Source organism: Abramis brama (genome assembly GCF_963993115.1).
Source record: "Abramis brama genome assembly, chromosome: 22".
NCBI lineage: Eukaryota > Metazoa > Chordata > Actinopteri > Cypriniformes > Leuciscidae > Abramis > Abramis brama.
This window is the reverse complement of record NC_139984.1, coordinates 23936994-23959672: the sequence shown is the minus strand read 5'-3', so window position 1 is coordinate 23959672 and position 22679 is coordinate 23936994. Positions and strand designations below refer to the sequence as shown.

Here is a 22679-nt window from a genome sequence, read left to right as displayed (position 1 = left end):
ACGACGCTTTGCAATAGAAAAATGCAGTTCAAGTAATCATCATCCGTCGTTTGACATCATTGAAAGAAAGAATAACACAACGACACGTGTGTTCAGGTTAGTGGGGTATTTTCTATCTAGTAAAGTTGATAAGTACTTACATTAACATTAGGCGTTGCGTTGTTGTAAATAATCCACCTTCAGGGAAAATGTTTTGTGTGACATGTTGAAGAACTTTTGTATCACTGTGTTTTTGATCTAACGTTAATACAAAATAATAAATAATAAAAATTTAATAAATAAATATTATTTGAAAAACGTCATATATGTAGGTAAGTCAGTCTGTCCTGGTTTGGTGCATTATAAGGATGCTGTCAGTTATGTATATTGAGATGCTTTAGGAATACCTTGACTAGTTTTCATGGAAATGTTATCCTGAGTTAAATATAACTTAGCCTACAGGTGATTCTTAGAAAGAAACAAATCAAGGTGGGGTTTGCAGGGAAGAGGAGGGTTCTGCTGCGACAAAGGTGTGTGTGTGTGTGTGTGTGTGTGGCCTAGCCTACTTGGCGTGGCAAAGATAGGATGTTACGCAGTTCTTATTTACAAGCCAGTGTGCTTTGCCCTGACCCATGTATTATGTTTTCAACAGTCAGGAATACCATAACAGGTGAGCTCGGTCGTTTTTTCTACTTAACGTTACGTTAATTAAAACATGTAAGTTTTCCGGACAGACATCAGTCGATTAACCACATAGTTTGGTGCTGTCCTGAGCATACAAATAACCTCAGATTTGCATGAAAGGCTTAATACCTGTTCATTTTATTATATGACTGGGTTTATGTAACCTATTGATTATGTGGTCCTTATTTTCATTTCGGCTTGTTTGCTGTTCCGTGAGGTAACTATATGAGGTTTACCCCCACCATCAGCCTCTTATTTCTCAGCTAATGATGTTTTTAGTCAAGTGCGCACCTTTTATTTCTGATGTAAACAAAGCAGGCATGTACTTTTCCACTGCCACTGGGTGGCGCTCTTTTGCGACTGACTGCACAGTGGAATTTATTTTAATTTTATTTTTGAAATCTATTTATTTAAAATAAAACAATTGTTTATTTTAATTTGTATTATCTTTTAATTAATATGCTTAAATAACTAAATATATTTAATCTTTAAGTACTATATTAAAATATATGTATTACACACTAAAATAGTTTTTTATTTACTTTTAATACATTTTTTTATCTTATTTGATATTTACAGTTCACAGTGAACCACTGACTGGAAAGCATTGACTATGGATCTGGACAGGTAACTTAAAAAGGTTGTAGGCTCAAACCCCCCAAGAGATGATTCATGAACTATCATTATTGTGCCACTGAATAAAAGCACTTAACCTCAGGTTGATTTATGGGGACTGTCGCTGTACCTAAAGCATCAGCTAAAATGAGAAATATAATAATTAGAGTTACTATCCAAGAGAGTAGGATAAGTATTTTGAATGTTGATTCATCAGACAAACTCAAACATGTCACAGGAATTCTTGAACTCACCATCATTTAGTTGTACAATATATATGTGTACGTGTATAAAATGCAATTTATTTCAATTTGTACCTATTTTTGTTTTGTAGTGAATCTGGGATGAAGAGTGACTGCAACACTTTAAAGGTACGTGTCCACATATTAGCAAACATCTTCAGATTATTTTTGTATAGATTTGCGACAAAAAACAGATCCTGTTTGTCACGTGTATTCTCTTCTTAAGTGTGGCACCATTGCGTGTTTACAGTGGCAGTCTGCCGTTTCATCCATCCAAGCCAAATAAGCAGAATAAGGTTAGCCATATCATCGTTTCCCTCCACCAAATTTAAATAATGGGAATTCACCCTCACGGTGTATTATAACCTCATATAAAACTCTTTGATGGCATGAGAATCAGCTGTCGTGGCATTTTTGCCAAGATCATCATTTCTCTATTTTGCCAAGGTTTTATTTGAGCAGAAGCTATATTAAAAAGTGCGTCATTCAGGGTCAATGTGGAGTCAGTCGACCAGGCTCCCGTACTGATAGAGATTAAGTCAACAGGAAGTGCTATGCAAAGATGACACTGCTAAAATGAACCCACCTGCTGCTTCCTGCTAATGATGACTTCATTAATAGCAGACAGGAAGGACGTAGTTAGCATGCACTGTTGCTGTATATCCTGTGTGACATGGTAAGGAGACAAACATGCGATGTCATGTTGTATTGATAAAGAGATAATGTTCTGTCTTGTATCCAATGTTTCTTTATAAAAAAGTGCCTTCATTTGATGTGGGTGGCCAATTTTGTCTAATATTAAACTACATTGTAATCCTTCATTGGTTGGACCTAGGGGTAAAATAAAAAAAAGTCAGAAGGGTTCAATCCAAACCTCAGAGGTGTATTCCTACTATTAGAAGTGAGCTATTACTAAAATTAAAAGTTTGTTAAAATAATCAAACAAATTCCATTTGTTGTTATGTTAGTTGTCCTACACAAAGTTTTCATTGACAAGCAATTTGTTTGTTCAGACTGAATGCAACTTGATAGTCTAGTCTCAGCATAAAGGTGCGGTCACATTAGTGAAATTTTGTGGGCAAAATTCAATTGTCTATAGCGTAGCGTTGAAAAAGTACAGCTCCCACAGAAGTCACTTTCAAACCAAGCAGGTTTCCGTTGGTCAGTGTGGCGAAGTCACGTGATCAAATTTAATATGAGAGAAATCGACATGGGGAACTTTTTCAGCCCTGTGAAACTCAATCGCGTGAATTCCTATTGGAATGACTGGATTGAGTAATGGTAAATGTGACCACACCTTAACTGATGTTGAGTATACAGTTATGCAGAGTTGAATATTAACAGATTCATTCATAGTTTCTTTTTTCTTTTCTTTTTCTACTGCATTAAGTTCAATGCATCTCTGCATTTATTGCTTCAAGTTATTTACAATTAGGGTAACGCAAAGGGGTGGAACATTTCCGGAAACTTTTCAGAAACTTTCCATGGGAAGTTAAGATGGGCAATTTTGGAAATATTCCAAGTTGGAAACTTAAGGGGAATTTACGGGAATTAAAGAGAATTAATTGGAAATTTGAGATAATTTATAAAACTGTATCATATAGAAATGAAAATATAAACATTTTGTTTGGTCGTAAGCAGACATGCATGCAAACTAATACAAATTTATCTCAATTAATGATTTATTTGTGAGCATAACTTTAATCAATTATTTCATTGAACAACAAAAAAGCACGAATGTTGAATAAATAAATTATCCCTACGATACCCCCAGAAAATCAGCTGAATTTACATTAAATCTGGTTGTTTAAACCATGATTATAGGCTAGCCTGGCTAACCAGTTTATTCCCATTAATTCCTGTTAACTCCCATATATTCCAGTTAATTCCCATTGAAAGTTTCCACCTTTGAGAATTCCATGAATTTCATAATCCCATTTACAATGGTACACATCAAATAGATCAAGTCATACCAGCCATCAGCTTAACAGATGGCCTCATAACTGTAATGTTACATAATAGCTGTCCCGATATACTCTGACACAAATAGATTAAAACACAGCTTGGGTAAGAATGCACTGTGAATTGTGACTAGGTTTAATTTGCGTTCAGAAAAGCAGGCCAACATATAGACGAATGAACGTTTAGTTCTGTCTCAAACAACCAGTTGGGTCTAGTTCATTGCAGAGTCTATTTTCCATAGGTCTGTATCTTCTTGCATACTAAGGATACCTTAATCAATACACAGTTGACATTGTTCAGGTGCCATGTTGTAATGCGATAAAAGGTGGTTCAAAAACCATTAGGGATAACTTAAAGACAAATGTTATTAAAGAATAGCATTGCATCAGAATCGCATCGTGCTTTATAGTGTAGCATTTCATACAGTGTTCACCTCTCAATATAACATATATTCTGGAGCACAGAGAAGGATTATCATTCACTGGTGGTGTGCCATTAGACTGCAGGCTGCCTCACTTCCACACTTAGATTGAGATGTCAAATGTAGGAGCATGCTGGGAACTCTGGTCTGTATTAAAGTGTGTCAGTCAGGTTACTCTGAGCATGGGACAATTTTAGCCATGTCCTGTTATCTTATCATTATAGTATGTGTACAAATATTTGCTATTTGATGGGATTGATGGGAAGCAGTTCTTCTGTCTGTTTTTCTGTAACATTAATGACAGATTAATCTAATATTTTTTTATCAGGATTTAGAAAAGTATTCATTTTAACATCCTGTTACTTAAAGGCTTTATTTTATTTAATTATTTTAATTTTGATAATGAATCATTTATAACTACTACTACTACTACTATTATTGTTATTATTAATCTATTTTTTTACAATTATTATTTTATGCAACATATTTTAATTCAGATGCGATTATCAAAGTTTACCCTCCCCGTATCCTCATACGTGCATCACTTCTGTTTTGAATATGGTGACATAATCCATGTTGTTCTGCTGTCTCCATAGTTACAGATCTGTAGTCATAAAACAGGAAGAAGTAGTCTATGATCATGATGTCTATTCATGCTTCTACAGTTACTCTTGTCTGTCATGTAGTCGTTTATCACACCATACATGTTTATTTCGCTAATCTGTCCGAGTGATGGAATGGTGTTACTTTATAAGACGTCACTAGTGATGTTCATAGATTCAAGATTCTTTCCGTCCCTGCCCATAGTATCCGATTTATCCATCCCCCGACAGCCTGGATATTTTAAACAGGCCGAGCAAATAGGCCGAGATTAAAAACACGAGAAACAAAACAGCCCAGTTGTTACATAACTGAAACAGAGCTCTGCGATGTGCCTTTAAAAGCTGCAGGCTGTCAGGTGATCACAGGGGCACCGTCATCTCAGTTCACCGAGACACCAGCACGTCTCTCCGATACACAGATGAGACACTGAAGATCTGGGGGGGCTGATGGGTAGAGGAACAGTTATAGGAGGACAGAGGGGAGAGGAGGACACCTGATAGACAGGAAAAGAGAGAAGCCAACTGTAATCAAAGTGCCTCTCTTGCTCTGTCTTTCACTTTCCCACTCGTTATGTGGATTTTTCGAGATGCTGCATTTGTGTGGTCATAACACAGAGAGAGAAAAAGACCCAAGAATTAAGTGCTGCGTCACAATGAGCGAGAGAGACAAACTGAGGGAGAAGGAGACAGAAGGATCGTGCGAGCGTTCGAAGCAACTATGGGTCTCTGCGATTACAATGAGCGTGTTTGTATGCGTCTATTAGCTATCGATTTATGTAGACATGTGTCTGTCTGAAAAAAACAGCAGCGATTCTGCTGTTGCAACAAGATGAAAATAGAGCGAGCAGGAGAGGGTGGAGGTCTGGTGGAGAGTGAGAAGGAGGGAGGGAGAGAGAGAGAGAGAGATTTTGGATTAGTTGCTACGTCACTTTTTCACGTCGAGAGGAAAACAGCAGCTAGGAGGAGAGGATTCGGACATGTGTGCTTTTCTCCTACCTGTGAGTGTATTCCAGCCCTTTCGTCTGCTCGTCCGCCTTTCACCCTCGTCTTCTCCATCTCTTTTTCTCTCCCACTCTCTCTGATTTCACATTTTAGTTCATTTCTCCACAATCGCAGCTCCAACATGGATGCTGAGAACGTGATAGAGTTTCTCGAATTGTGTGCGCAGAGGTTCGGTGTGCAACAACGTTTGCTGGGCGTGTGATGGCGTCGCGAGGTGTGTACGGGGCGAAAAAACGGTTAACAATACAAACGCAATAACAAAACAAACGCTGCTCTCTAACGTTCCTGAGAGATACAAGAATAGTTGACATAAATGCAGTTGTTTACCTTGTATTCAAGCCAACTCGTCGGATACCACAAGTGTCAGTACCGTAATTGCGATACGCATATTTACGGTTGATACTGAGACCGATATACGTTACAACATCTTTTCTGGCTCCTCGTAACAGGTAAGTGATTTAACGGGCTATTTACTGTTAGGCTGACCTGAGACCAGTCTTTGGCTCCGTAAGACATCATAACAAGCGACTTACTTTATGTATTGTATGCCCCATATATTGGGTAGGATGATAGAAGAGCAGGTGGAAGTGGTGCTTCGGCTAAATTTGTGATCTTTTGGCAGGGAAGAGGGCAGATGTCACACCTCCATCAACAACATTTGTTTCTGCAGAGTTACGAGAAACACAAGTGGTGACGCAGTCATATTTTCAGAGCGTGACTGTTTTAATCTCTGGTTCTCTCTCTCTCTCTGCATCTCACCTTTGATTTGGGGGTTAAATTGTGTCCTGAGGAGGGTCACGTTGATGAAAAGGATCTAAATGTCATGGGAGGGATCCAGGGAAAGAACTAGAATGAGAGAGAGTGAGAGAGAGAGAGAAAGAGAGAAATTGTTTACCTTGCTCTCTTGGTGACTGTGCACTGGCTGGCGTCCAGTTCACATGCGCTAGACTTCCCAATGCAGCCGCATCTGAGAGATGAGTGACAGAGCTGTGCTCCTATCAGGCGCCGGTTGCTGCTTCCGACTATTTGAAGCTCCAAATCCCATTGGATTAGCCCTGGAAAGCATCTGGAGAGAATAATCTGATTGGCTGGAAGGTAATGTTATCATTTGTGAGTACTCAAACAACCAGTTGGTTCTAATTCATTGTTACGTCAGAGAGTTGTTATTTTAGAGAGCTGTTACTTGGTAGAACCGCACTATGGAAAATGTGCAAAAGTGTGTTAAAGGAATAATCCACCCAAAAATTAACAATCTGTGAACTTTTGTGACTGGTTTTCTTTTTTGTGGAACACAAAAGGAGATATTTTGAAGAATGTATATGTTGTTTGTCCATATAATGAAAGTCAATTGGGTCCAAATAACATTCTTCAAAATATCTTTGTAACAACTTTAGGGTGAGAAAATTATTTTAATGCTGTATAAAGGAATAGTCACCCTCATGTCTTTTCAAAAACCCATAAAAAGAAGATATTTGGTGAATGCTGGTAACCAAACAGTTTCAGTTCCCATTCACTTCCATTGTATTGTCAAAAGCTACCAAAACTGTTTGTTTACCAACATTCTTCAAAATATCTTCTTTTGTGTTCCACAGAAGAATAATTCATACAGGTTTGGAACAACATGAAGGTGAATAAATTATGACAGAATCTTAATTTTAGGGTGGACTAAAAAGTAAAATGGGTTGCTTTAGCTTTTTCATATAAGCAATAGTTAAGATTAATTATCAGCACATTATCATGTACACAGTGTGGTCTAGTTAAAGCACATGCTGTTTCATTATATCGAATGATTGTATGACTAGAATTGTCATCTAATTTTTTGTTATTTGACTTCCTTTTTAATCCCTCCTGATTTGTCACAATCGGTCAGTTGCCTTCTTTCTTTGCTAGTTGACCGCTGAGCTTCTTGTTTAGTCAGGCAGTATCATAACAGCGTCTTGCCAATGAAGTTTGTTTACGTGTACGCGATTTGTTCTATTAGGGAGACAGTCCTGTCCTGAAACCTGTTGCGTGTCGAGCGGCGCTGTCCCCGGGTTACGTCCGACTGTGTGTGTTTGTGTGTGAGGCAGAGGCCTGCACTGCAGCTGTTAATGCTGCATTAGACGCCACAGACCGGAGCGCTGGCAAACGTTGGTGGCACCAGAGGGCCAGAGGGGACTGCATCCTCGTCAACCTCATTCTCCCTATCACGTGGGAGGGGCTTATTTATGGATGAATCTCACCACACGAGTTAACCCATGGGCGTCTGGGTTTAGCATCGTGTTGTGACGCAGATTGTAACTTGTGCTGTTCTTTCCTGATTTTTAGCCTGGTATTGTTGCACCCTGTGATATCGGTGTCAGGGTAGGCTATTTCTTCCAAGAACTCAACTTTACTTTTATATTATGGTGATGTTGTGATGGAAAACAAATATGTTTGTGAAGTGAAAGTCTGCGCAAGTGAATGCGTATAAAAAAAAAAAAACTGGTCAGTTATTCGCAATTGAGCTTTAATTTTTTAAAAAGCTGTTCTTGTCTCGATCCAATAGTTTCACTTTTAAATTGCGTGAATTGCATTTTTGAGCTTTATAGGCAATCCATAGAATTTTGGACCACAAAAAGAATTTGGCATGAATTCAATTGCATTAAATTATTTTTTGCAATGACATTCATTGGTTTTAAATGCACTTTGTGTCCAAATATTTTGGTGGACATTTATTTATTTTTGAAATTTACTACATTTTAAATGTAATAGATAGATAGATAGACATTTTTATGAACTTATTATTTGTTTTAAATGACATTTTTTCATTAATCACATATTTACTCATTTATTTCTTTTTTCATTTATCAGAAAAACAAAGCTACCCCTTTTAAGTCTTTTATAAATATTGCACAACAGGTCGAAGGCAAACAAACAGGCAGAAGAAAGTGAGAGGGGCAACCAGATACCTCTAAACAGCAACTGTCGCCATGCTCTCCTCTCGGTCGGGAAACTCCCACGAGTTCTGTCCTATCAGCCAGATAAGGGTCACCGAGCTCCTGGGGCATGTTTCAGCTCCGCCACACGGCTCAAAGCAAACACAGACTGCAGGCTTTGAGCAAACTATAGAAACTAAAAAAATATTTTGACATCCATGAATTGCTTTACTGAATCTCTCTTAGTATTAGTCTGTGGGAAGGGACACTTGAAAAGATTTAGGACTTAAAACAAGATTTAGAAGGAAATTGTAATAAAGTTGAGGGATATATGTCGCATGAGTGGGATGTTTATATGGCAAAGGGTTTGGCTCTGAGGACGCAGATAAGAACAAAAAACCTTGGCAAAGCGTCAGTCTACAGGGCAGTACCTGCCGCCACACCCTCGCCGAGTGCTGGCGTCAGGAATCTCCCTTCCAGATTACTCCATTTCCTGCGCTCACTTCATTTTGAAGAGACTGCGGTGGTAGAGGCAGCAAAACACAGAGTAACAGCCTAAATGAACATCTCCTTTAAAGAGAAGCTCGATCCTATATGCCACAGGTCTAGTGAGTACTTGTCGTTTGAGGTTTAAAAACATTTTTTTACATAATTCTATCGATTTTAAAAGCCAAGCAAATGACATTTTGACATGGTTGAATGCATTGATCTTTGGTCATATACTGTATGCTGACCTGCTTTTGCTGTTAAATCTTTCCTGGTTTGCCTGCGTAGGCGCTGCCTCACATTCCCAGGCTGTGTGCGTGTGCCATTGAGGGACAGATGAAACTGCTGTAAGCATACAGGGCGTTCTCTAGAGCCGTGGTGCTCAACTGGTTTTCCATCAGGACCTAAAGTTTACAACCTAATGCAGTTCAATTGTTCACATGGTTCATGTAAAAGTAAACAAAAATGTATTTTTGTATATTGATGGACCTGTGCAGTTAATGAAAATGTAGGTAACACTTCACAATAAGGTTTCATTGGTTAACATTAGTTTACTACATTAGTTAACATTAACTAATAGTGAACTGTACTAGGGATGCACCAAAATTTTCAGCTGAAACAGCTATTTTTGGTTTCAAGCCAAAAATCAGTGAAGGAAACAGTTTATTTCGTCTATTTCGTGCACACAGCTTGGATAAGCAACAGTTAAACATGTCAGCTTGTCAACACTAGCTCTGGATTGAGAATTTTAATTTCTCTATTTTAATCAGATATGGTTTCATAAATCTAAACTCTTTTAGTCTAAGGTGTTTTCTGATGATACGTGAGCAAAACTTCACAAAACATTGTGTGCTTTGTTACTTTTAATATTAAGCAAAGTCTCATCTTTAAACGTGAACCGATTCTCATCTCTTTACTCCTAGTTATAGCACAAAATAAAAATGGGTGAACACCAGAAGGTATGTTGAAAGAAACATTACAGCTTACCGAAATGAATCCTGTTTCATGTAATCGCTCGATCAGTGTCCCAACCGATGAAAAACGTCTGTAAAACAGCTTGTAGGCTATACAATGTCACTTGAAGTTACATTTGCCTTAGGAAAACTCATGTCAATAAACTCATTAGTTAGCTCGAAAAACTTTAGAGAAGAGCATTTTGCTATATATATGCATATGCTTATATTTTTACTTAATCGGTTAGTGATGTCTTTATTATTTAAAGGTTAATTCCGGTATGTAGCACTTTGAGTCTTTTTTCTGGTTTGTTATGGATGAACTAGAGTGGTGGACACAGAAATTTTCTGTCTCGACTTTTTGACTCGTTTAGAATCGCCTTTGACCGCTTCAGAGTGGCTGGCTACGGGCATGCACGAACATGTCCTTAACCCTTTAAGGTACTACTCAACCGTTTGGTAGACCACACTTTAAGTCACTATATTTTATTGAAAAATGCATCAAGCTTAACTCAACCTGAATGAGCCATCTCTATCGTTTGGTGTAGTTGTGCAATGCTAAAAAAATCCACTAGATGGCACTGTGTCTGTGAGCAGCATGCCTTTTCAGTGTTCCTTCAAACAGCACGTGACACAGCGAAAATTTACTCATCCTTTGATGACGCATATCGGCGGGACTTTTAAAGGTAAAACTATTTTGTTGACATATTATCGTTTCAGAGGAGTTGTTAAACAGAATTATGTAACTTAATTAAACAAAAATAAGTCTTATAAGGGTCAAATAATTTTTTCAAAACATGCTCTACCAAACGGTTGAGTTGTCATTTTATGGTAGAGAAGTTAGCTAATGTTGGTAAAATTAGCTAATGTTGGTAAAATGAGCTATTTACAATGAACAAAAGGGTTAGTGTTGTTAAAATGATTAATTTTATATTATTCAATTACATATTTGATGAAAAATATTTGATCAATATAATTTTTTCACTATTTCTGGGAGAGCGGGCACAAAGTAACACTTTTTGACTTTCTCAATTTGTGTAAATCTACTTATGGTTCAGAGTATTTATTTTTCTCCACATTAATTTCCCACATGTCTAGTACAATTATGTGGTTTTGTTTTATTAATACAGTATATACTTTTTTCTTGATAAGAAAGAAGATACCCCGAAAGAATGGAGGTGAAATGTGACAACATGCCCCATAGGTGGGGTACATTGTAACATGTGAGGGGCACATTGTAACATGACCATAAAACAGCTTAAAATGTTATCTGATCTAATAAAAAAAATATACAAGACAGACTAAAATATTTTCTAAATAAAATACAATTATTAACTTTTTCATATAAAATAATGGCATTTATTACGGAGTCCCTAGTCCCACTTTGTCAAAAAAAAAAAAAAATTATAACTATCTTGTGGTCTCAAGATAGTAACTCGTGGCCTCAAGATAATAACTCGTGGCCTCAAGATAGTAACTCGTGGCCTCAAAATAGTAACTCGTGGCCTCAAGATAGTATCTCGTGGCCTCAAGATAGTAACTCGTGGCCTCAGGATACTATCTCGTGGCCTCAAGATAGTAACTCGTGGCCTCAAGATAGTAACTCGTGGCCTCAAGATAGTATCTCGTGGCCTCAAGATAGTAACTAGTGGCCTCAAGATAGTATCTCGTGGCCTCAAGATAGTAACTCGTGGCCTCAAGATAGTATCTCGTGGCCTCAAGATAGTAACTCATGGCCTCAGGATACTATCTCGTGGCCTCAAGATAGTAACTCGTGGCCACAAGATAGTAACTCGTGGCCTCAAGATAGTAACTCGTGGCCTTAAGATACTATCTCGTGGCCTCAAGATACTATCTTTTTTTGACAAAGTGGGACTAGGGGGGCTCTGTACTAATCAAATCTTGGGTGAAGTTTTACACACACACACACACACACACTCACACACACACACACACACACACACACTTGATATGTTTGGAGCCATCAATAGCAGCCATCAGATTTTTTATTGGTCAAGAAATTGCACTTAATATGACTTGTTCTGAATTTTGTTCTTTTATTATGAACAGACATCTCAACCGTTTGGTAGAGGACTGTATCTAAAATACTGTAGGGTCTAATTTAAAAAAAAATTTTTGATTGTTGTTATTGTTATCATAATTGAATAAAAAATGCAAAGAAATAATTTTTCCTTTGCTTTTTTCATGGTGCGTACCTCAAAGGGTTAAACCAACCCAAAATGTTAACCTTAAAACGTTCGTTTTCAAAACTGTGCAAATCACCGAGTGGTTAGTGATGTTCGTTGATGTTCCAAAACAAGTAGCGTAGCGAAATACAGTTTCTGTCGTGTTTTATTTGGCATTTTGTTGGAGGACTCATTGCTTGTTGATATTACTGCGCTTCAGACTCAAATATCGAGCGGAAGTTTATACGCGGTTGTGAGGTATCTTGAAAAAATAGTTCCACTATAGCAAATAACACGGATTGAAATCATACATTGCGCCGATATATTTGTTTTTAATCATCAACGAACACCACTAACCACTCGGTGAGTTGCACAGTTTTGAACACGAACGTTAAGGGTTGTTTTAAGCATAGATATCATATATAAACGCTAGATGTCTCGTGCGCGCTGCTGGCCAATGGAGGTCGACGTCCGCACGTGGCGGCCATCTTGCCACAGTGTGCTCGCTCACTCGTTTAATGGTGCATGTACTTTTAAATAACCATAACTTGCTAAATTTTCTACCGATTTTCAAACGGTTTGGTTTGTTATAAACGTCAGAGATGTAGTTATGACACTGCATACATACACTGCATACATATGAATAATTATAACATGTATGTTCAAACATTCGGAATTATAGCCACGTTAATAACGTTTGTAAGAAACCAAACCGTTTGTAAATCCGTCAAGATTTCAGCGAGATAAGAGGATTTGTGTGCGTGCTGATCACTTACCTTAATTCACAGCTTCACTGTGACAAGATGGCCGAACGGTGATGCCGGCATCCAAGTGACTGCGCCATAAGACATCTAGCGTTTATATATGATATCTATGGTTATTACAGTTTTATTTTCGTTTAAATGTTTATATTTCACTATCAAACTGAGTAGAAACAATTCTGTTATTAAAAAGTTTACATAAAAACTGCCTTTTGTGCAATTAAAATGTTTGTACTAACTCAGTTTTAGCTATTTGAGTGTTGATTATTAAATTACTTTAATTAATTTATTATTGATTGTCAGTTGCGGATTTTGGCCAAGCGCATCCTGACTTTTCAGTTTCGGCCCAGAATTTACGTTTCAGTCTATCCCTAAACAATACTTCTAAAGCATTTATTAATCTTAGTAAATGTTAATTTCAACATTTACTAATACATTATCAAGATCATAATTTGTATTTGTTAACATTATATGAACTACATTAAATTACATTAACTACATTTTTATTAACTAACATTGAAAAATATATTCTTACAGAATGTATTAGCCTTTGTTATTGTTAGTTCGTTATTGCAATAACCAATGTAAATTATAGAGACCTTATTGTAAAGTTTTGCCAAAAATTAGTAAATTTATAAATAAAAGAATTATACTATTTTACTTGTATACAATAAAATAAATTATTTATCATGCTACAATTAATTATAATAATAATTTTATATATGTATAACATTTTATTATTTGCATTTAGCTCACTGCCGTCAAGCCACTGTAGAGCATTGAGAGGGAGCTGTTAGTAAATGTCTGATATCAATATTCAAGTCAGTATTCTCATTTGCTGAGAGAAGTTACAAATTGCATGAGAAATACAATAGGTTTCAGTTTGTAAAGTGGCTGTAGCTATGGAGACGGAGGCAGGGATTGATCCCTTATAGGTATGAAGCTATACTGTACATACTTTCTGTATGTTTGCAATTTTCCACTTGAAGCCCACAAACTCCAGGCTGTTCACAGTTCTTCATCCATGCCAAATTTGCTTAGTCAGATTGTAAATCAGCATTGTCTTGTGTTTATTCATTATTCACAGGCATTATGCCACTGCATTTGCTTGTTATGGGTGCCTTATCTATAGCTTATGAAACCACGTTATCTTTTATCCTCCGATCGATAATTCTGCTAATTATATTGCTTAACGTCACGAAACATTTCCTTATGTGCGTTTAATGTTTAAAGCGAGTGGCCAGGTGGAGGGAGATGTGCAGGATTAAAGTAGCCTGTCTGAGCTCTTTCTGATTGTCTTTAGTAGGTTCTGCAAACTAATAATCTTGGTTATCCTCCGTGAAATGAGTCTAGCAGTGTTGGGTTTCCTTCCAGAACTGGAGGTGTGGGCTTTTTTGTCATGTTTTATGGTTTGAGTTGTGAATCTGTCAGAGAGGCTTGAGATTTGAGTTTCTGCTCTTAAATAAAAGCTCAGAATAGATAGTAAATGGAGATTATGTGATGAAGGTTTGGCTAGTTAACAACGGCCGTTTACTCCTACATGCCGTATACTTAACTACACCGTTCCTTTGACAGTAGCTGTGTAGATGTTTTAACAATGCTTATTTCACTGTATTATAAATAGTATTAAAATTTTTATTAAATGTGATTTATATTAAAATGATATAATTTGTATAATTACTTATAAATAAATTGTTTGTTTAATACATGTATACTAAATTAATAATTTAATGGACAAATTGCGGTTGGCACAAACTACGTTGATCTTTGTTGCAAGTGAACCCATAAGGCCCTATTTTAACGATCTAAGCGCATGGTCTAAAGCGCACGGCGCAAGTGCACTTAGGGCGTGTCTGAATCCACTTTTGCTAGTTTAATGAAGGGAAAAACCAGAGTCTCATCTCCCATTCCCTTTTAAAGCCAGTTGCGCTCTCACCATGACGGATTCACTATTTACATGGCGGAATTTGCAACGCTTCTCCAGAGAGGAAACGGATCAAGCACGCGAGACCATCTACGGGACAAGCCGGATTCCACCGTATCTTTATGTACACGATAATCATGTTTTACATTGTTTGTGTGCTGCTGCGCGTCCATGTGTGTGTAATAAGCAGAGTGTACACGCGTTGTGGACCCGCTTATAGGCGCACATTACTAACACGCTCTTTAAATAACAAAAAAAATACTGCACCATTGACTTCAGACCAGGTTTTTGTTGGTCAATGGCACAGTCTATTTCAGTTGCCTCAAAATAACAATGCGCCAGAACACACCTCATTTTCAGACCAGCACGCCTATGGGCGCACACATGGGCGCAAATGCATTTGCTATTTAAACAACGTGGCGCAGGACGTGAAAATGATAACTGCGTCGGGCTGAAACTAGCAAAAAACACTTGCGTCGGTTACATGGTTTTGTTAATGGTTTGTCATCTACCTAAATACTATTACATTTTATATAAATATTATTAAAATCATTATCAACCATTAATATTTATTTTATTAAATATTATAAAATGTATTATAAACATTATTAAAATGATTTATAATGTTAATATTTTGTGTTAAATGTTATTCAATTTATAATGAATAATACTGATGTTATTATTAAATATTCATATTTTATTTTGTTAAATAATATTCATTTTATTTTATTAATTGAGAAGTGGAAGAAGTTTCTTTTGCACTGTGGAAAAATACTACCTGTTTATTTAGCAACAAGAGGTAGAAATTATTACAAATATACTGAATGTGACTTAATATTCTGTTTTCTGTCTTTTTGTCTGAAGCCCTGCCATCTGTGACGCTGTTGCGTTATGTTTCGGCACCTGACGTCGAAGGAAGGCCTATGAAGGAGTCTGACCGTGTCTCCTCTTGGAAGCTGGTTTCAAGTGGTGGCTTAGAGTACTGAAGAAATTAATCTAGCACCATTTGAAATCAGTGTTCTTGGGGTGGGAAATGCATCACTGTTTATCTGGAAAACTGACAACATTCATGCTTTAAACTTTGTATACCTCTTATATCAAATTTGACTTCAAGACCTATGTCCTTTACCCAAGGTTGACCGATTTCTTTTGGTGTTCAGAGTCTTTTGGGGTTTCTAGCACCATTTGAAATCGGTTACAATGAAGGACAGATCTTCATTCTCTACTACCGAAACATCTCTATTACCGTATATTTAACAGAATGTTTCATGGTCTTGCCCCGAGTACAATAATTCAAAATTAATCATCAAGATAATAACAATAAACATAGTGACATTTATTTTATAGTATTTTGCAATTATATACAATACACATGATAAGTAATGCTATACAACATAAACTTTACAGTCAAACACAAAAAAGTGACTTTTTTTTCTTTCAAAGTCTCAGTCAGACAGTTGATAACTTGTTACAATACCATACAGTACCACTAGGTGGCATGCTTGCTTATTATTTGTGGTTAGACACATTATTATACCGAGAATGAAATGAAACTAGCATGAACTGCTGTCATTCTGTGCTCTCTGTACGATCTGTTGCCTAAAATGGTTAACTTTTTAATGTTGTATTTATATTTTAATGCAGTTTTATTGATTGCAATAAAGACGAAGCTAATGGGAACGTTGGAATAAGAAACAGTGTCTGTAAATGGACACGTGCACGCAACATTTTTCCAGCACTTCAAATGTTATTTTTCATGTGATGACCAAAAACATAATTTGTTCATCCTTTCGAGATTGTCCCCATTTGTACCCCATTTGGCCTGGCCATTTAAGTGACTAATTTCTAATTACAAACTAAGTATTACACTATTTATGTTTTTAAAGCTACCTCAGGGTGTGATGATGCCAACACATCAAAAGTGACATTTCACCGGAAGTTTTCCAGCTGGCTTATATTGCGGAAGTTCTTCAGAACGTTCTGTGCATATGGTCAATTGAAGATGAAAAACGTTTTGAAAATTCTAAATATACTTTCAAATATTCTTTAATAAATTAATACTTTGCTTGGTTATTTTATATTAAAGGTGCAATGTGTGATATTTCTGAGGATCTATTGACAGAAATGCAATATAAGATCCATAACTATGTTTTCAGTGGTGTATAAAGACCTTACTTAATGAACCGTTATGTTTGTATTACCTTAGAATGAGTCATTTATATCTACATAACCGCGGGCACCCCCTTCTATGAAGGTCGACATATCGTGACGTCATGTTTCTACCATAGCCGACAGCGAACAAACAGCGCTAACTTGAATGAGAAGCAGCAGAATACTCAGGTTGTCCCTGACTGCAAACGTGGAGAAAAACATGCTGTCTGAACGACGACTCGGACATCATAACGTTAGCTATTTCCCCTTACCTAGCTGCTTTGATGCTCTTATCCATAGATCTTATCTTATACTAACTAGCATGGAAACAGGCTATGGTAAAGTCAGTGAATAAAAGACTAACACAATGATGAACAAGTAAAAATAATCGAAATAACATGTGGTTTTACTGAATAATTAAGTAAATATAATTTAATATAAAATATAATATAAAGAAACCTCATTGCTTGACTTGCTACTCTCTGCTGACTCAGACGACGACATCTTCCGATCCTACGTCGGCCACTGTAGCTTCTCATTCGAGTTTGCAATTTGAAGGATTGGCCTTGAGTGACTGATTGCTTGCAATTCGCAAATCTCACCACTAGATGCCGCTAAAAAATCACACACTGCACCTTTAACCAAGTAAAGTGAAGTGAAGGCCAAGTATGGCAAACCATCCAAGTTAGTGCACACACATTAGGAGCAGTGTGTAGTGAACACACAAACTGCAAACCGTGGACACATACCTGGAGCAGTGGGCAGACATTCACTGCGGCACCTGAGGAGTGATTGGGGGTTAAGTTCCTTGCTCAAGGGCACCTCAGTCGTTTCCTGACCGTATTGGGAACTGAACCCTTGACCTTCAGGTTACAAGTCCTAACCAAGTCTGATAACCATTAGGCCACTGCCCCTGTCAACAAATTATTTTATTTTTTTTATTTTTTTTGAAAAGCACTACCAAAAACTCTTACTGACCCTAATTTTTTACCCTAATTTTTAGAGTGTATACGTCAAACTATTGACTTCCTAAATAGGAGACACAAGTTGTGTCAAGTTGATATAACAACATATCCAGGTATTTGTAAGTCCCAAACACAAGGGTCAGAGAGAACAGAGTTCACTGCAGGAACAGAACAGCTCTTTCTTCCATAACATCTATGATCACACACAAAGCATTTTAAAAAACGATTTTAAAGATTTGCTAAGAATTGCAGTAGTATCTGTTGTTCATACAGTACAATCATTTCTTTTGCTCGGAAAGAAGCAGGTACCAGACGGACAACATACGGACGGATGTTTCTTGGAAGCGGTCAACGTTTTAGAGCTGATGAAGTGATCATCCAGTGGAGCATGCCGTGTGGTCAGTTGGCCCATAGTTAACTGTAACAACCTTTATCTCCAATCTGACACATGAAACAACTTATCATGAGAACAATTACTAAAATTAGAAGTTTTAATTGTGAAGTGTTAGAATGTAGATTTACTCACCGCAACCGAGCTGAACAGAGCCTCCTTCACATGTGAAATATTTTTTTGTTTCAACACCTGGAGAGAGAGAAAGGCTGTTTAGGATGCAATAAAAAAAATTTTTACATAGCAAAACAACTCAATAAGGGCTTACCTTGTCGGCAAGGTAAAAGTAAAATTAGTGCTGCAAAATCAAACAGAAAACATTCAAATATCTATAGATGATATTATCAAAAGTCTCAAATTCGCATTGCAAGTCAACGTAAATTTAAATTATGCTTTCTTAAATTAAATAAAGAAACTGACTTTAGATTTTGTGGCATCATGCTGATATGTTTGAGAACAAGGAATAAACCATACTATTTATAAAGCTTTATCTCTGGATTAAGATTAGCTTGTCACTGATAATGTCAAGCTCTATGCCAAACAAGTCTAATGGCCCCAAATCAAAATGTGTGATATAATTCGACATGTTCTGAGGAAAAGTTAGTAGTTGCTGATCTTGTTTTGGCCTAAAGATGCTAATTATTACCATGCTGGACCTTACACACTATACAGCAGGTGTAGTTTTCAGATCTTTGATTGGTCATGCAACCATTCCTACTCGAGCAGGAATTGAAACGGCATATGTCCGTTACATTAGTTCATTTTAAATGTATTTTGACCCATAAACCTGAAATGTTATGTTCTTGAGGATTCTTCATCCGTATGTTTTGATCATATACCAATTTAAAGATTTACTGCTTTGGATTGATGATGAAAATCAAAGCACAGTATTCGAAAAACAGTAGAAAACCAGTAGACGAAAAGTCCCCAGATGACCTACTACTTCACTCAACTTGCAGATGACCTACTACTTGCATTCAGTGGACACTTTACTATCCCATGATGCCACAGGAGAGGATTTATGGATCACAACTGACTCTGAATAGCTTAATGAATTCCAACAAGTATTAAATAAAAAAATAATAACTCTATCTTACTGCAAAGGTCTAATTTTTTTCTTTTCACCTTTTTTTTTAAAGGTGAAGTGCATCTCCCTATGCTGACACAGTACTAAACAAAGCTAATTAATTCATAACTACTCCAAAATAACATCGTCTGCTAACAGAGATAACATGCTTTTTTTCGCGTTCACTGTGATTCTGCTTTTTATTAGGGTTAAGGCCCGGACACACCAAGCCAACGGTCAGGCAATTCAATTTTTACGCAAGACGCAGCCGACATGAGGCGACAACACAGTCAGCTTTCATCACTGTGTAAGACTTGATTTTCCTGCTAAGACAAAAGCTGAGATAAAACGCACCCTGCAATAAAGCAATAAAACGGACCCTGAAGTGAAGACCTCAAAGAAAGAGCAGTACATCGCCTTGTCCAAACTTTTCTCCTTCCTTATCTCTGCATCCCCCTCTCCCTCCTCCCTTCTTTTCCCCCCTGATTCAAGTCACTAAAAGTTCACTGAGAATGTCTTTACTATGTTATATCTTGTGAATCTATTGTTTTTTCCTTTTTAAGTTTGGTATCATTTTGTCTCAGTGTGATTGGTAAAATGGTCTTAATTTCATTGCAGTCATTGGTTCTCCTTTTTGGGTGGTGTCTCTTCAAGATATCTGATAATTCTCTCCTCTCCCCTGAAACCAGATGCACAAACAAAGGAAAACAAAGGAAACAATACGCACTCTGACGTCACAAGCTAAAATCCCCTGGCAGGAGTTTTCAAAAAAGTTTGGTTTCAGTGACCGGATACTACTTTTGCGTGTGGACGAACCGCTAAACCGCATATAAAAATCTGCAGTTTTGAAAATACCCGTGTTCATGTGGACTGGGCCTGAGATGCACCCTGTGTATTTGGCTCATTTGCCATGTCATGTTCTCATTGGTTTATGGTCTTGTCATGTGGTTTTCAGTTGTGTCTTCCCATTGGTTCATTGTGTTGATTACTTTCAGGTGTGTCTTGTTATGTCATTAGTCCATAGGTATTATATTTCCATAGTCTTTTGTCAAGCTTTGTTCTCAGTAACTGCTGTTTGGTGAGTCTCATGTTCATGTTTCTTTAGTCAAAGTCATGTTTTGTTTATTTTCAATAAATTGCGTTTGGATTCAACTGTCCTCCTATCAGTGGGCTAAATATAATAATGTAATGGAATTCAGTCCTTTAATGCAATAATTTGAGAGCGAAACAAAGTGTTTTGGAATCTTGTTCAAAATTTCAGAACATCTGAATTTTTGCATTTTGTTTTTGTTACAAATATTGTGTGCTCATGTGTTCCCTTAAAATAATACTAGGGCTTTCCTTCTGTTCAGACATTCAACATGCTGGTGCAAAAGCTAAGCTGGCTCACTTGTAAGTACTGAATTAGAACCAATTCAATTTGCATGATTTCAAGTGTTTTAACTCGTTGTTGTTGTTGGATTTTCAGTGCTGCTGTTTCTGTATCAACATGGTAAGGCAACTAATACATGTGCAGTCTCATTAAAGACTTTCAGGTGCAGAACATTTAAGTACTATTACTTGTTTCCTCTCTTCAGGTGCAGAAGCAAAAAAAACATTGGTCTGTGAAGGAAAATCTGCAGGTCTACACTGTGGTGAGTAATTAGTCCTTTAAGTTATATGTTTGGCTTTTGTTCCCAAATAAGACCGTATGAGTGTGGGTAACAGGATCATGAGTTATTTTTCTTCCTTTAAACATCAGATGTGGGTTTCATAAAGGTCATTAAAGCCAACTATGGGCGGACCACTTGCAAAACATGCACTACTGGGAAACGAGCTAATCAGATCTCGAATAAACACTGCCGCGCAGAAGCGTCCCTCTCTATAATGTCCAATCGGTAGGTTTAACCGATAACCGATAAAATAAGTTTACAATTTCAGTGTATGCATTAAGCATAAGATTCAAGTTGTTTATAATATATTAAGTAATTGTCACTGTCTGTCCATGAATCAGGTGTGATGGAAGAAAGAACTGTACTGTTCCTGCAGTGAACTCTGTTTTCTCTGATCCTTGTGTTGGGACTTATAAATACCTGAATGTATCTTATGAATGTGTCCCAGCAAGTAAGTAATTTCCATCGTTCACTTTGAAGTTTAATATTTTATAAAGGCATAGCAAATGAGTATAAATATTTGCATATCTTGTACTGTAGTTACTGTATTTCTGACCTCTGTCCCCCCTCACCCAAAAAAACCTGTAGAAAGAAATGTAACCTGTGAAGGTCGTCAAAGCATCATTAAGTGTTGTAAGTACTTTTCTTTCTGTATTTTCTTTACTATGCTGAGATCAGTGTATAGCCTCATGTCCACAATGCTTTGAATGGATCAGTGCTGCAGTACATGTTGGCAGAAATCGTTTTTTATTAAAGTGATTGATGGGTGTCTGTCACAAGGTAAAGGTGTTATTCATGTTCATCATGCCAATTATGGAAGGCGAGGTCTCTTAACCTGCCCTCATAAATTCGCAACCACAACAGACTGTTACTCTCCTCAGACCAGCAGCCTGCGTTCCAGGTACAGCAGCAGATACTTCATCTAGAGTAACTTTTAGACTTTAGGTCACACTGTCTTCAGCTATTTTTGAAATGTATATAAAATGTATCCAAGGGACAATGTACATTGAGAATCATCATCCTGTGTATTAAATAGCTAACACATGGACAAAAAATATAGACTAGTTTGCGATGGTAGAATGATACAAGCTACTGAAGCTAGTAGACAGTCTTTTCTAATTCCAGTTTTTCTTTCTTAAGGTGCGACGGGAAGAAGTTTTGTCATCTAAAAGCATCAAATTCATTCTTCTCTGATCCATGTGTGGGTGTTTATAAGTATCTGGAAGTGACATACAGCTGTAAATAATATTGACCATCCTGCCACAAATGCACCTTTGTCCATGTGTCATGTTTGTCAACAAATGATAATAATGGAAAGCAAAATAAAAAGTAGAATCCAGATGCTTTACAAATGGTCTATCATGAATTTCAGCACAAAAGTATGTATATATGTATATAAAATATTTTTTTAGGTGATGCTTGTGGGATTGTCTGTAAAATATATCGGGTTTTTTATCAGAATAAGCGACTTAGTTTTACAATTTTCAACTTAAGTAGGCCTATGTTAAATGTAGTTGAAGCTACTTCTACAGTTGAGTTGATTTTAAGGCAGCAAATATATTTATTGAATGGTGTAAAAAAAAGCTTTCAAAATATGGTTTTCAGTGATGCCATTACCATTTTTGGCTCCCAAAGAACCTCTCAACTTAAAAAAAACACAATTGTTGAACTTATAAAACAAGAGTTTTCATTTCTATTTCCTATAAAGCTCTTTTGTAAGAATTTGTATTGTAAAAAGCA

General features: G+C 36.9%; 1 protein-coding gene across 3 annotated transcripts; it reads left to right on the top strand.

Moving 5' to 3' along the window:
- LOC311073911 (L-rhamnose-binding lectin CSL3-like) lies at nt 1-22679 on the top strand. Of its 3 annotated transcripts, none has more exons than XM_084100026.1 (11): nt 1-649; nt 1243-1290; nt 1613-1649; nt 20640-20679; nt 20756-20779; nt 20865-20921; nt 21029-21164; nt 21281-21390; nt 21528-21572; nt 21720-21840; nt 22080-22679. In XM_084100026.1, the coding sequence occupies exons 2-11, from the start codon at nt 1277-1279 to the stop codon at nt 22183-22185; spliced, it is 690 nt and encodes a 229-aa protein (XP_083956152.1). In that variant the 5' UTR covers nt 1-649; nt 1243-1276; the 3' UTR covers nt 22186-22679. The 3 variants fall into 3 exon arrangements, with proteins under 3 accessions (XP_083956152.1, XP_083956153.1, XP_083956154.1); XM_084100027.1 differs by having other exon boundaries at nt 4-96; XM_084100028.1 differs by lacking the exon at nt 1-649 and having other exon boundaries at nt 15579-20679.

Bases quoted from the DNA above. Each gene is read 5' to 3' on its own strand.
- LOC311073911 (XM_084100026.1), top strand. The intron at 1,650-20,639 runs GTACGTGTCCAC...CCTTCTGTTCAG, and splicing joins GTGACTGCAACACTTTAAAG to ACATTCAACATGCTGGTGCA. The intron at 21,841-22,079 runs GTACAGCAGCAG...TTCTTTCTTAAG, and splicing joins ACCAGCAGCCTGCGTTCCAG to GTGCGACGGGAAGAAGTTTT.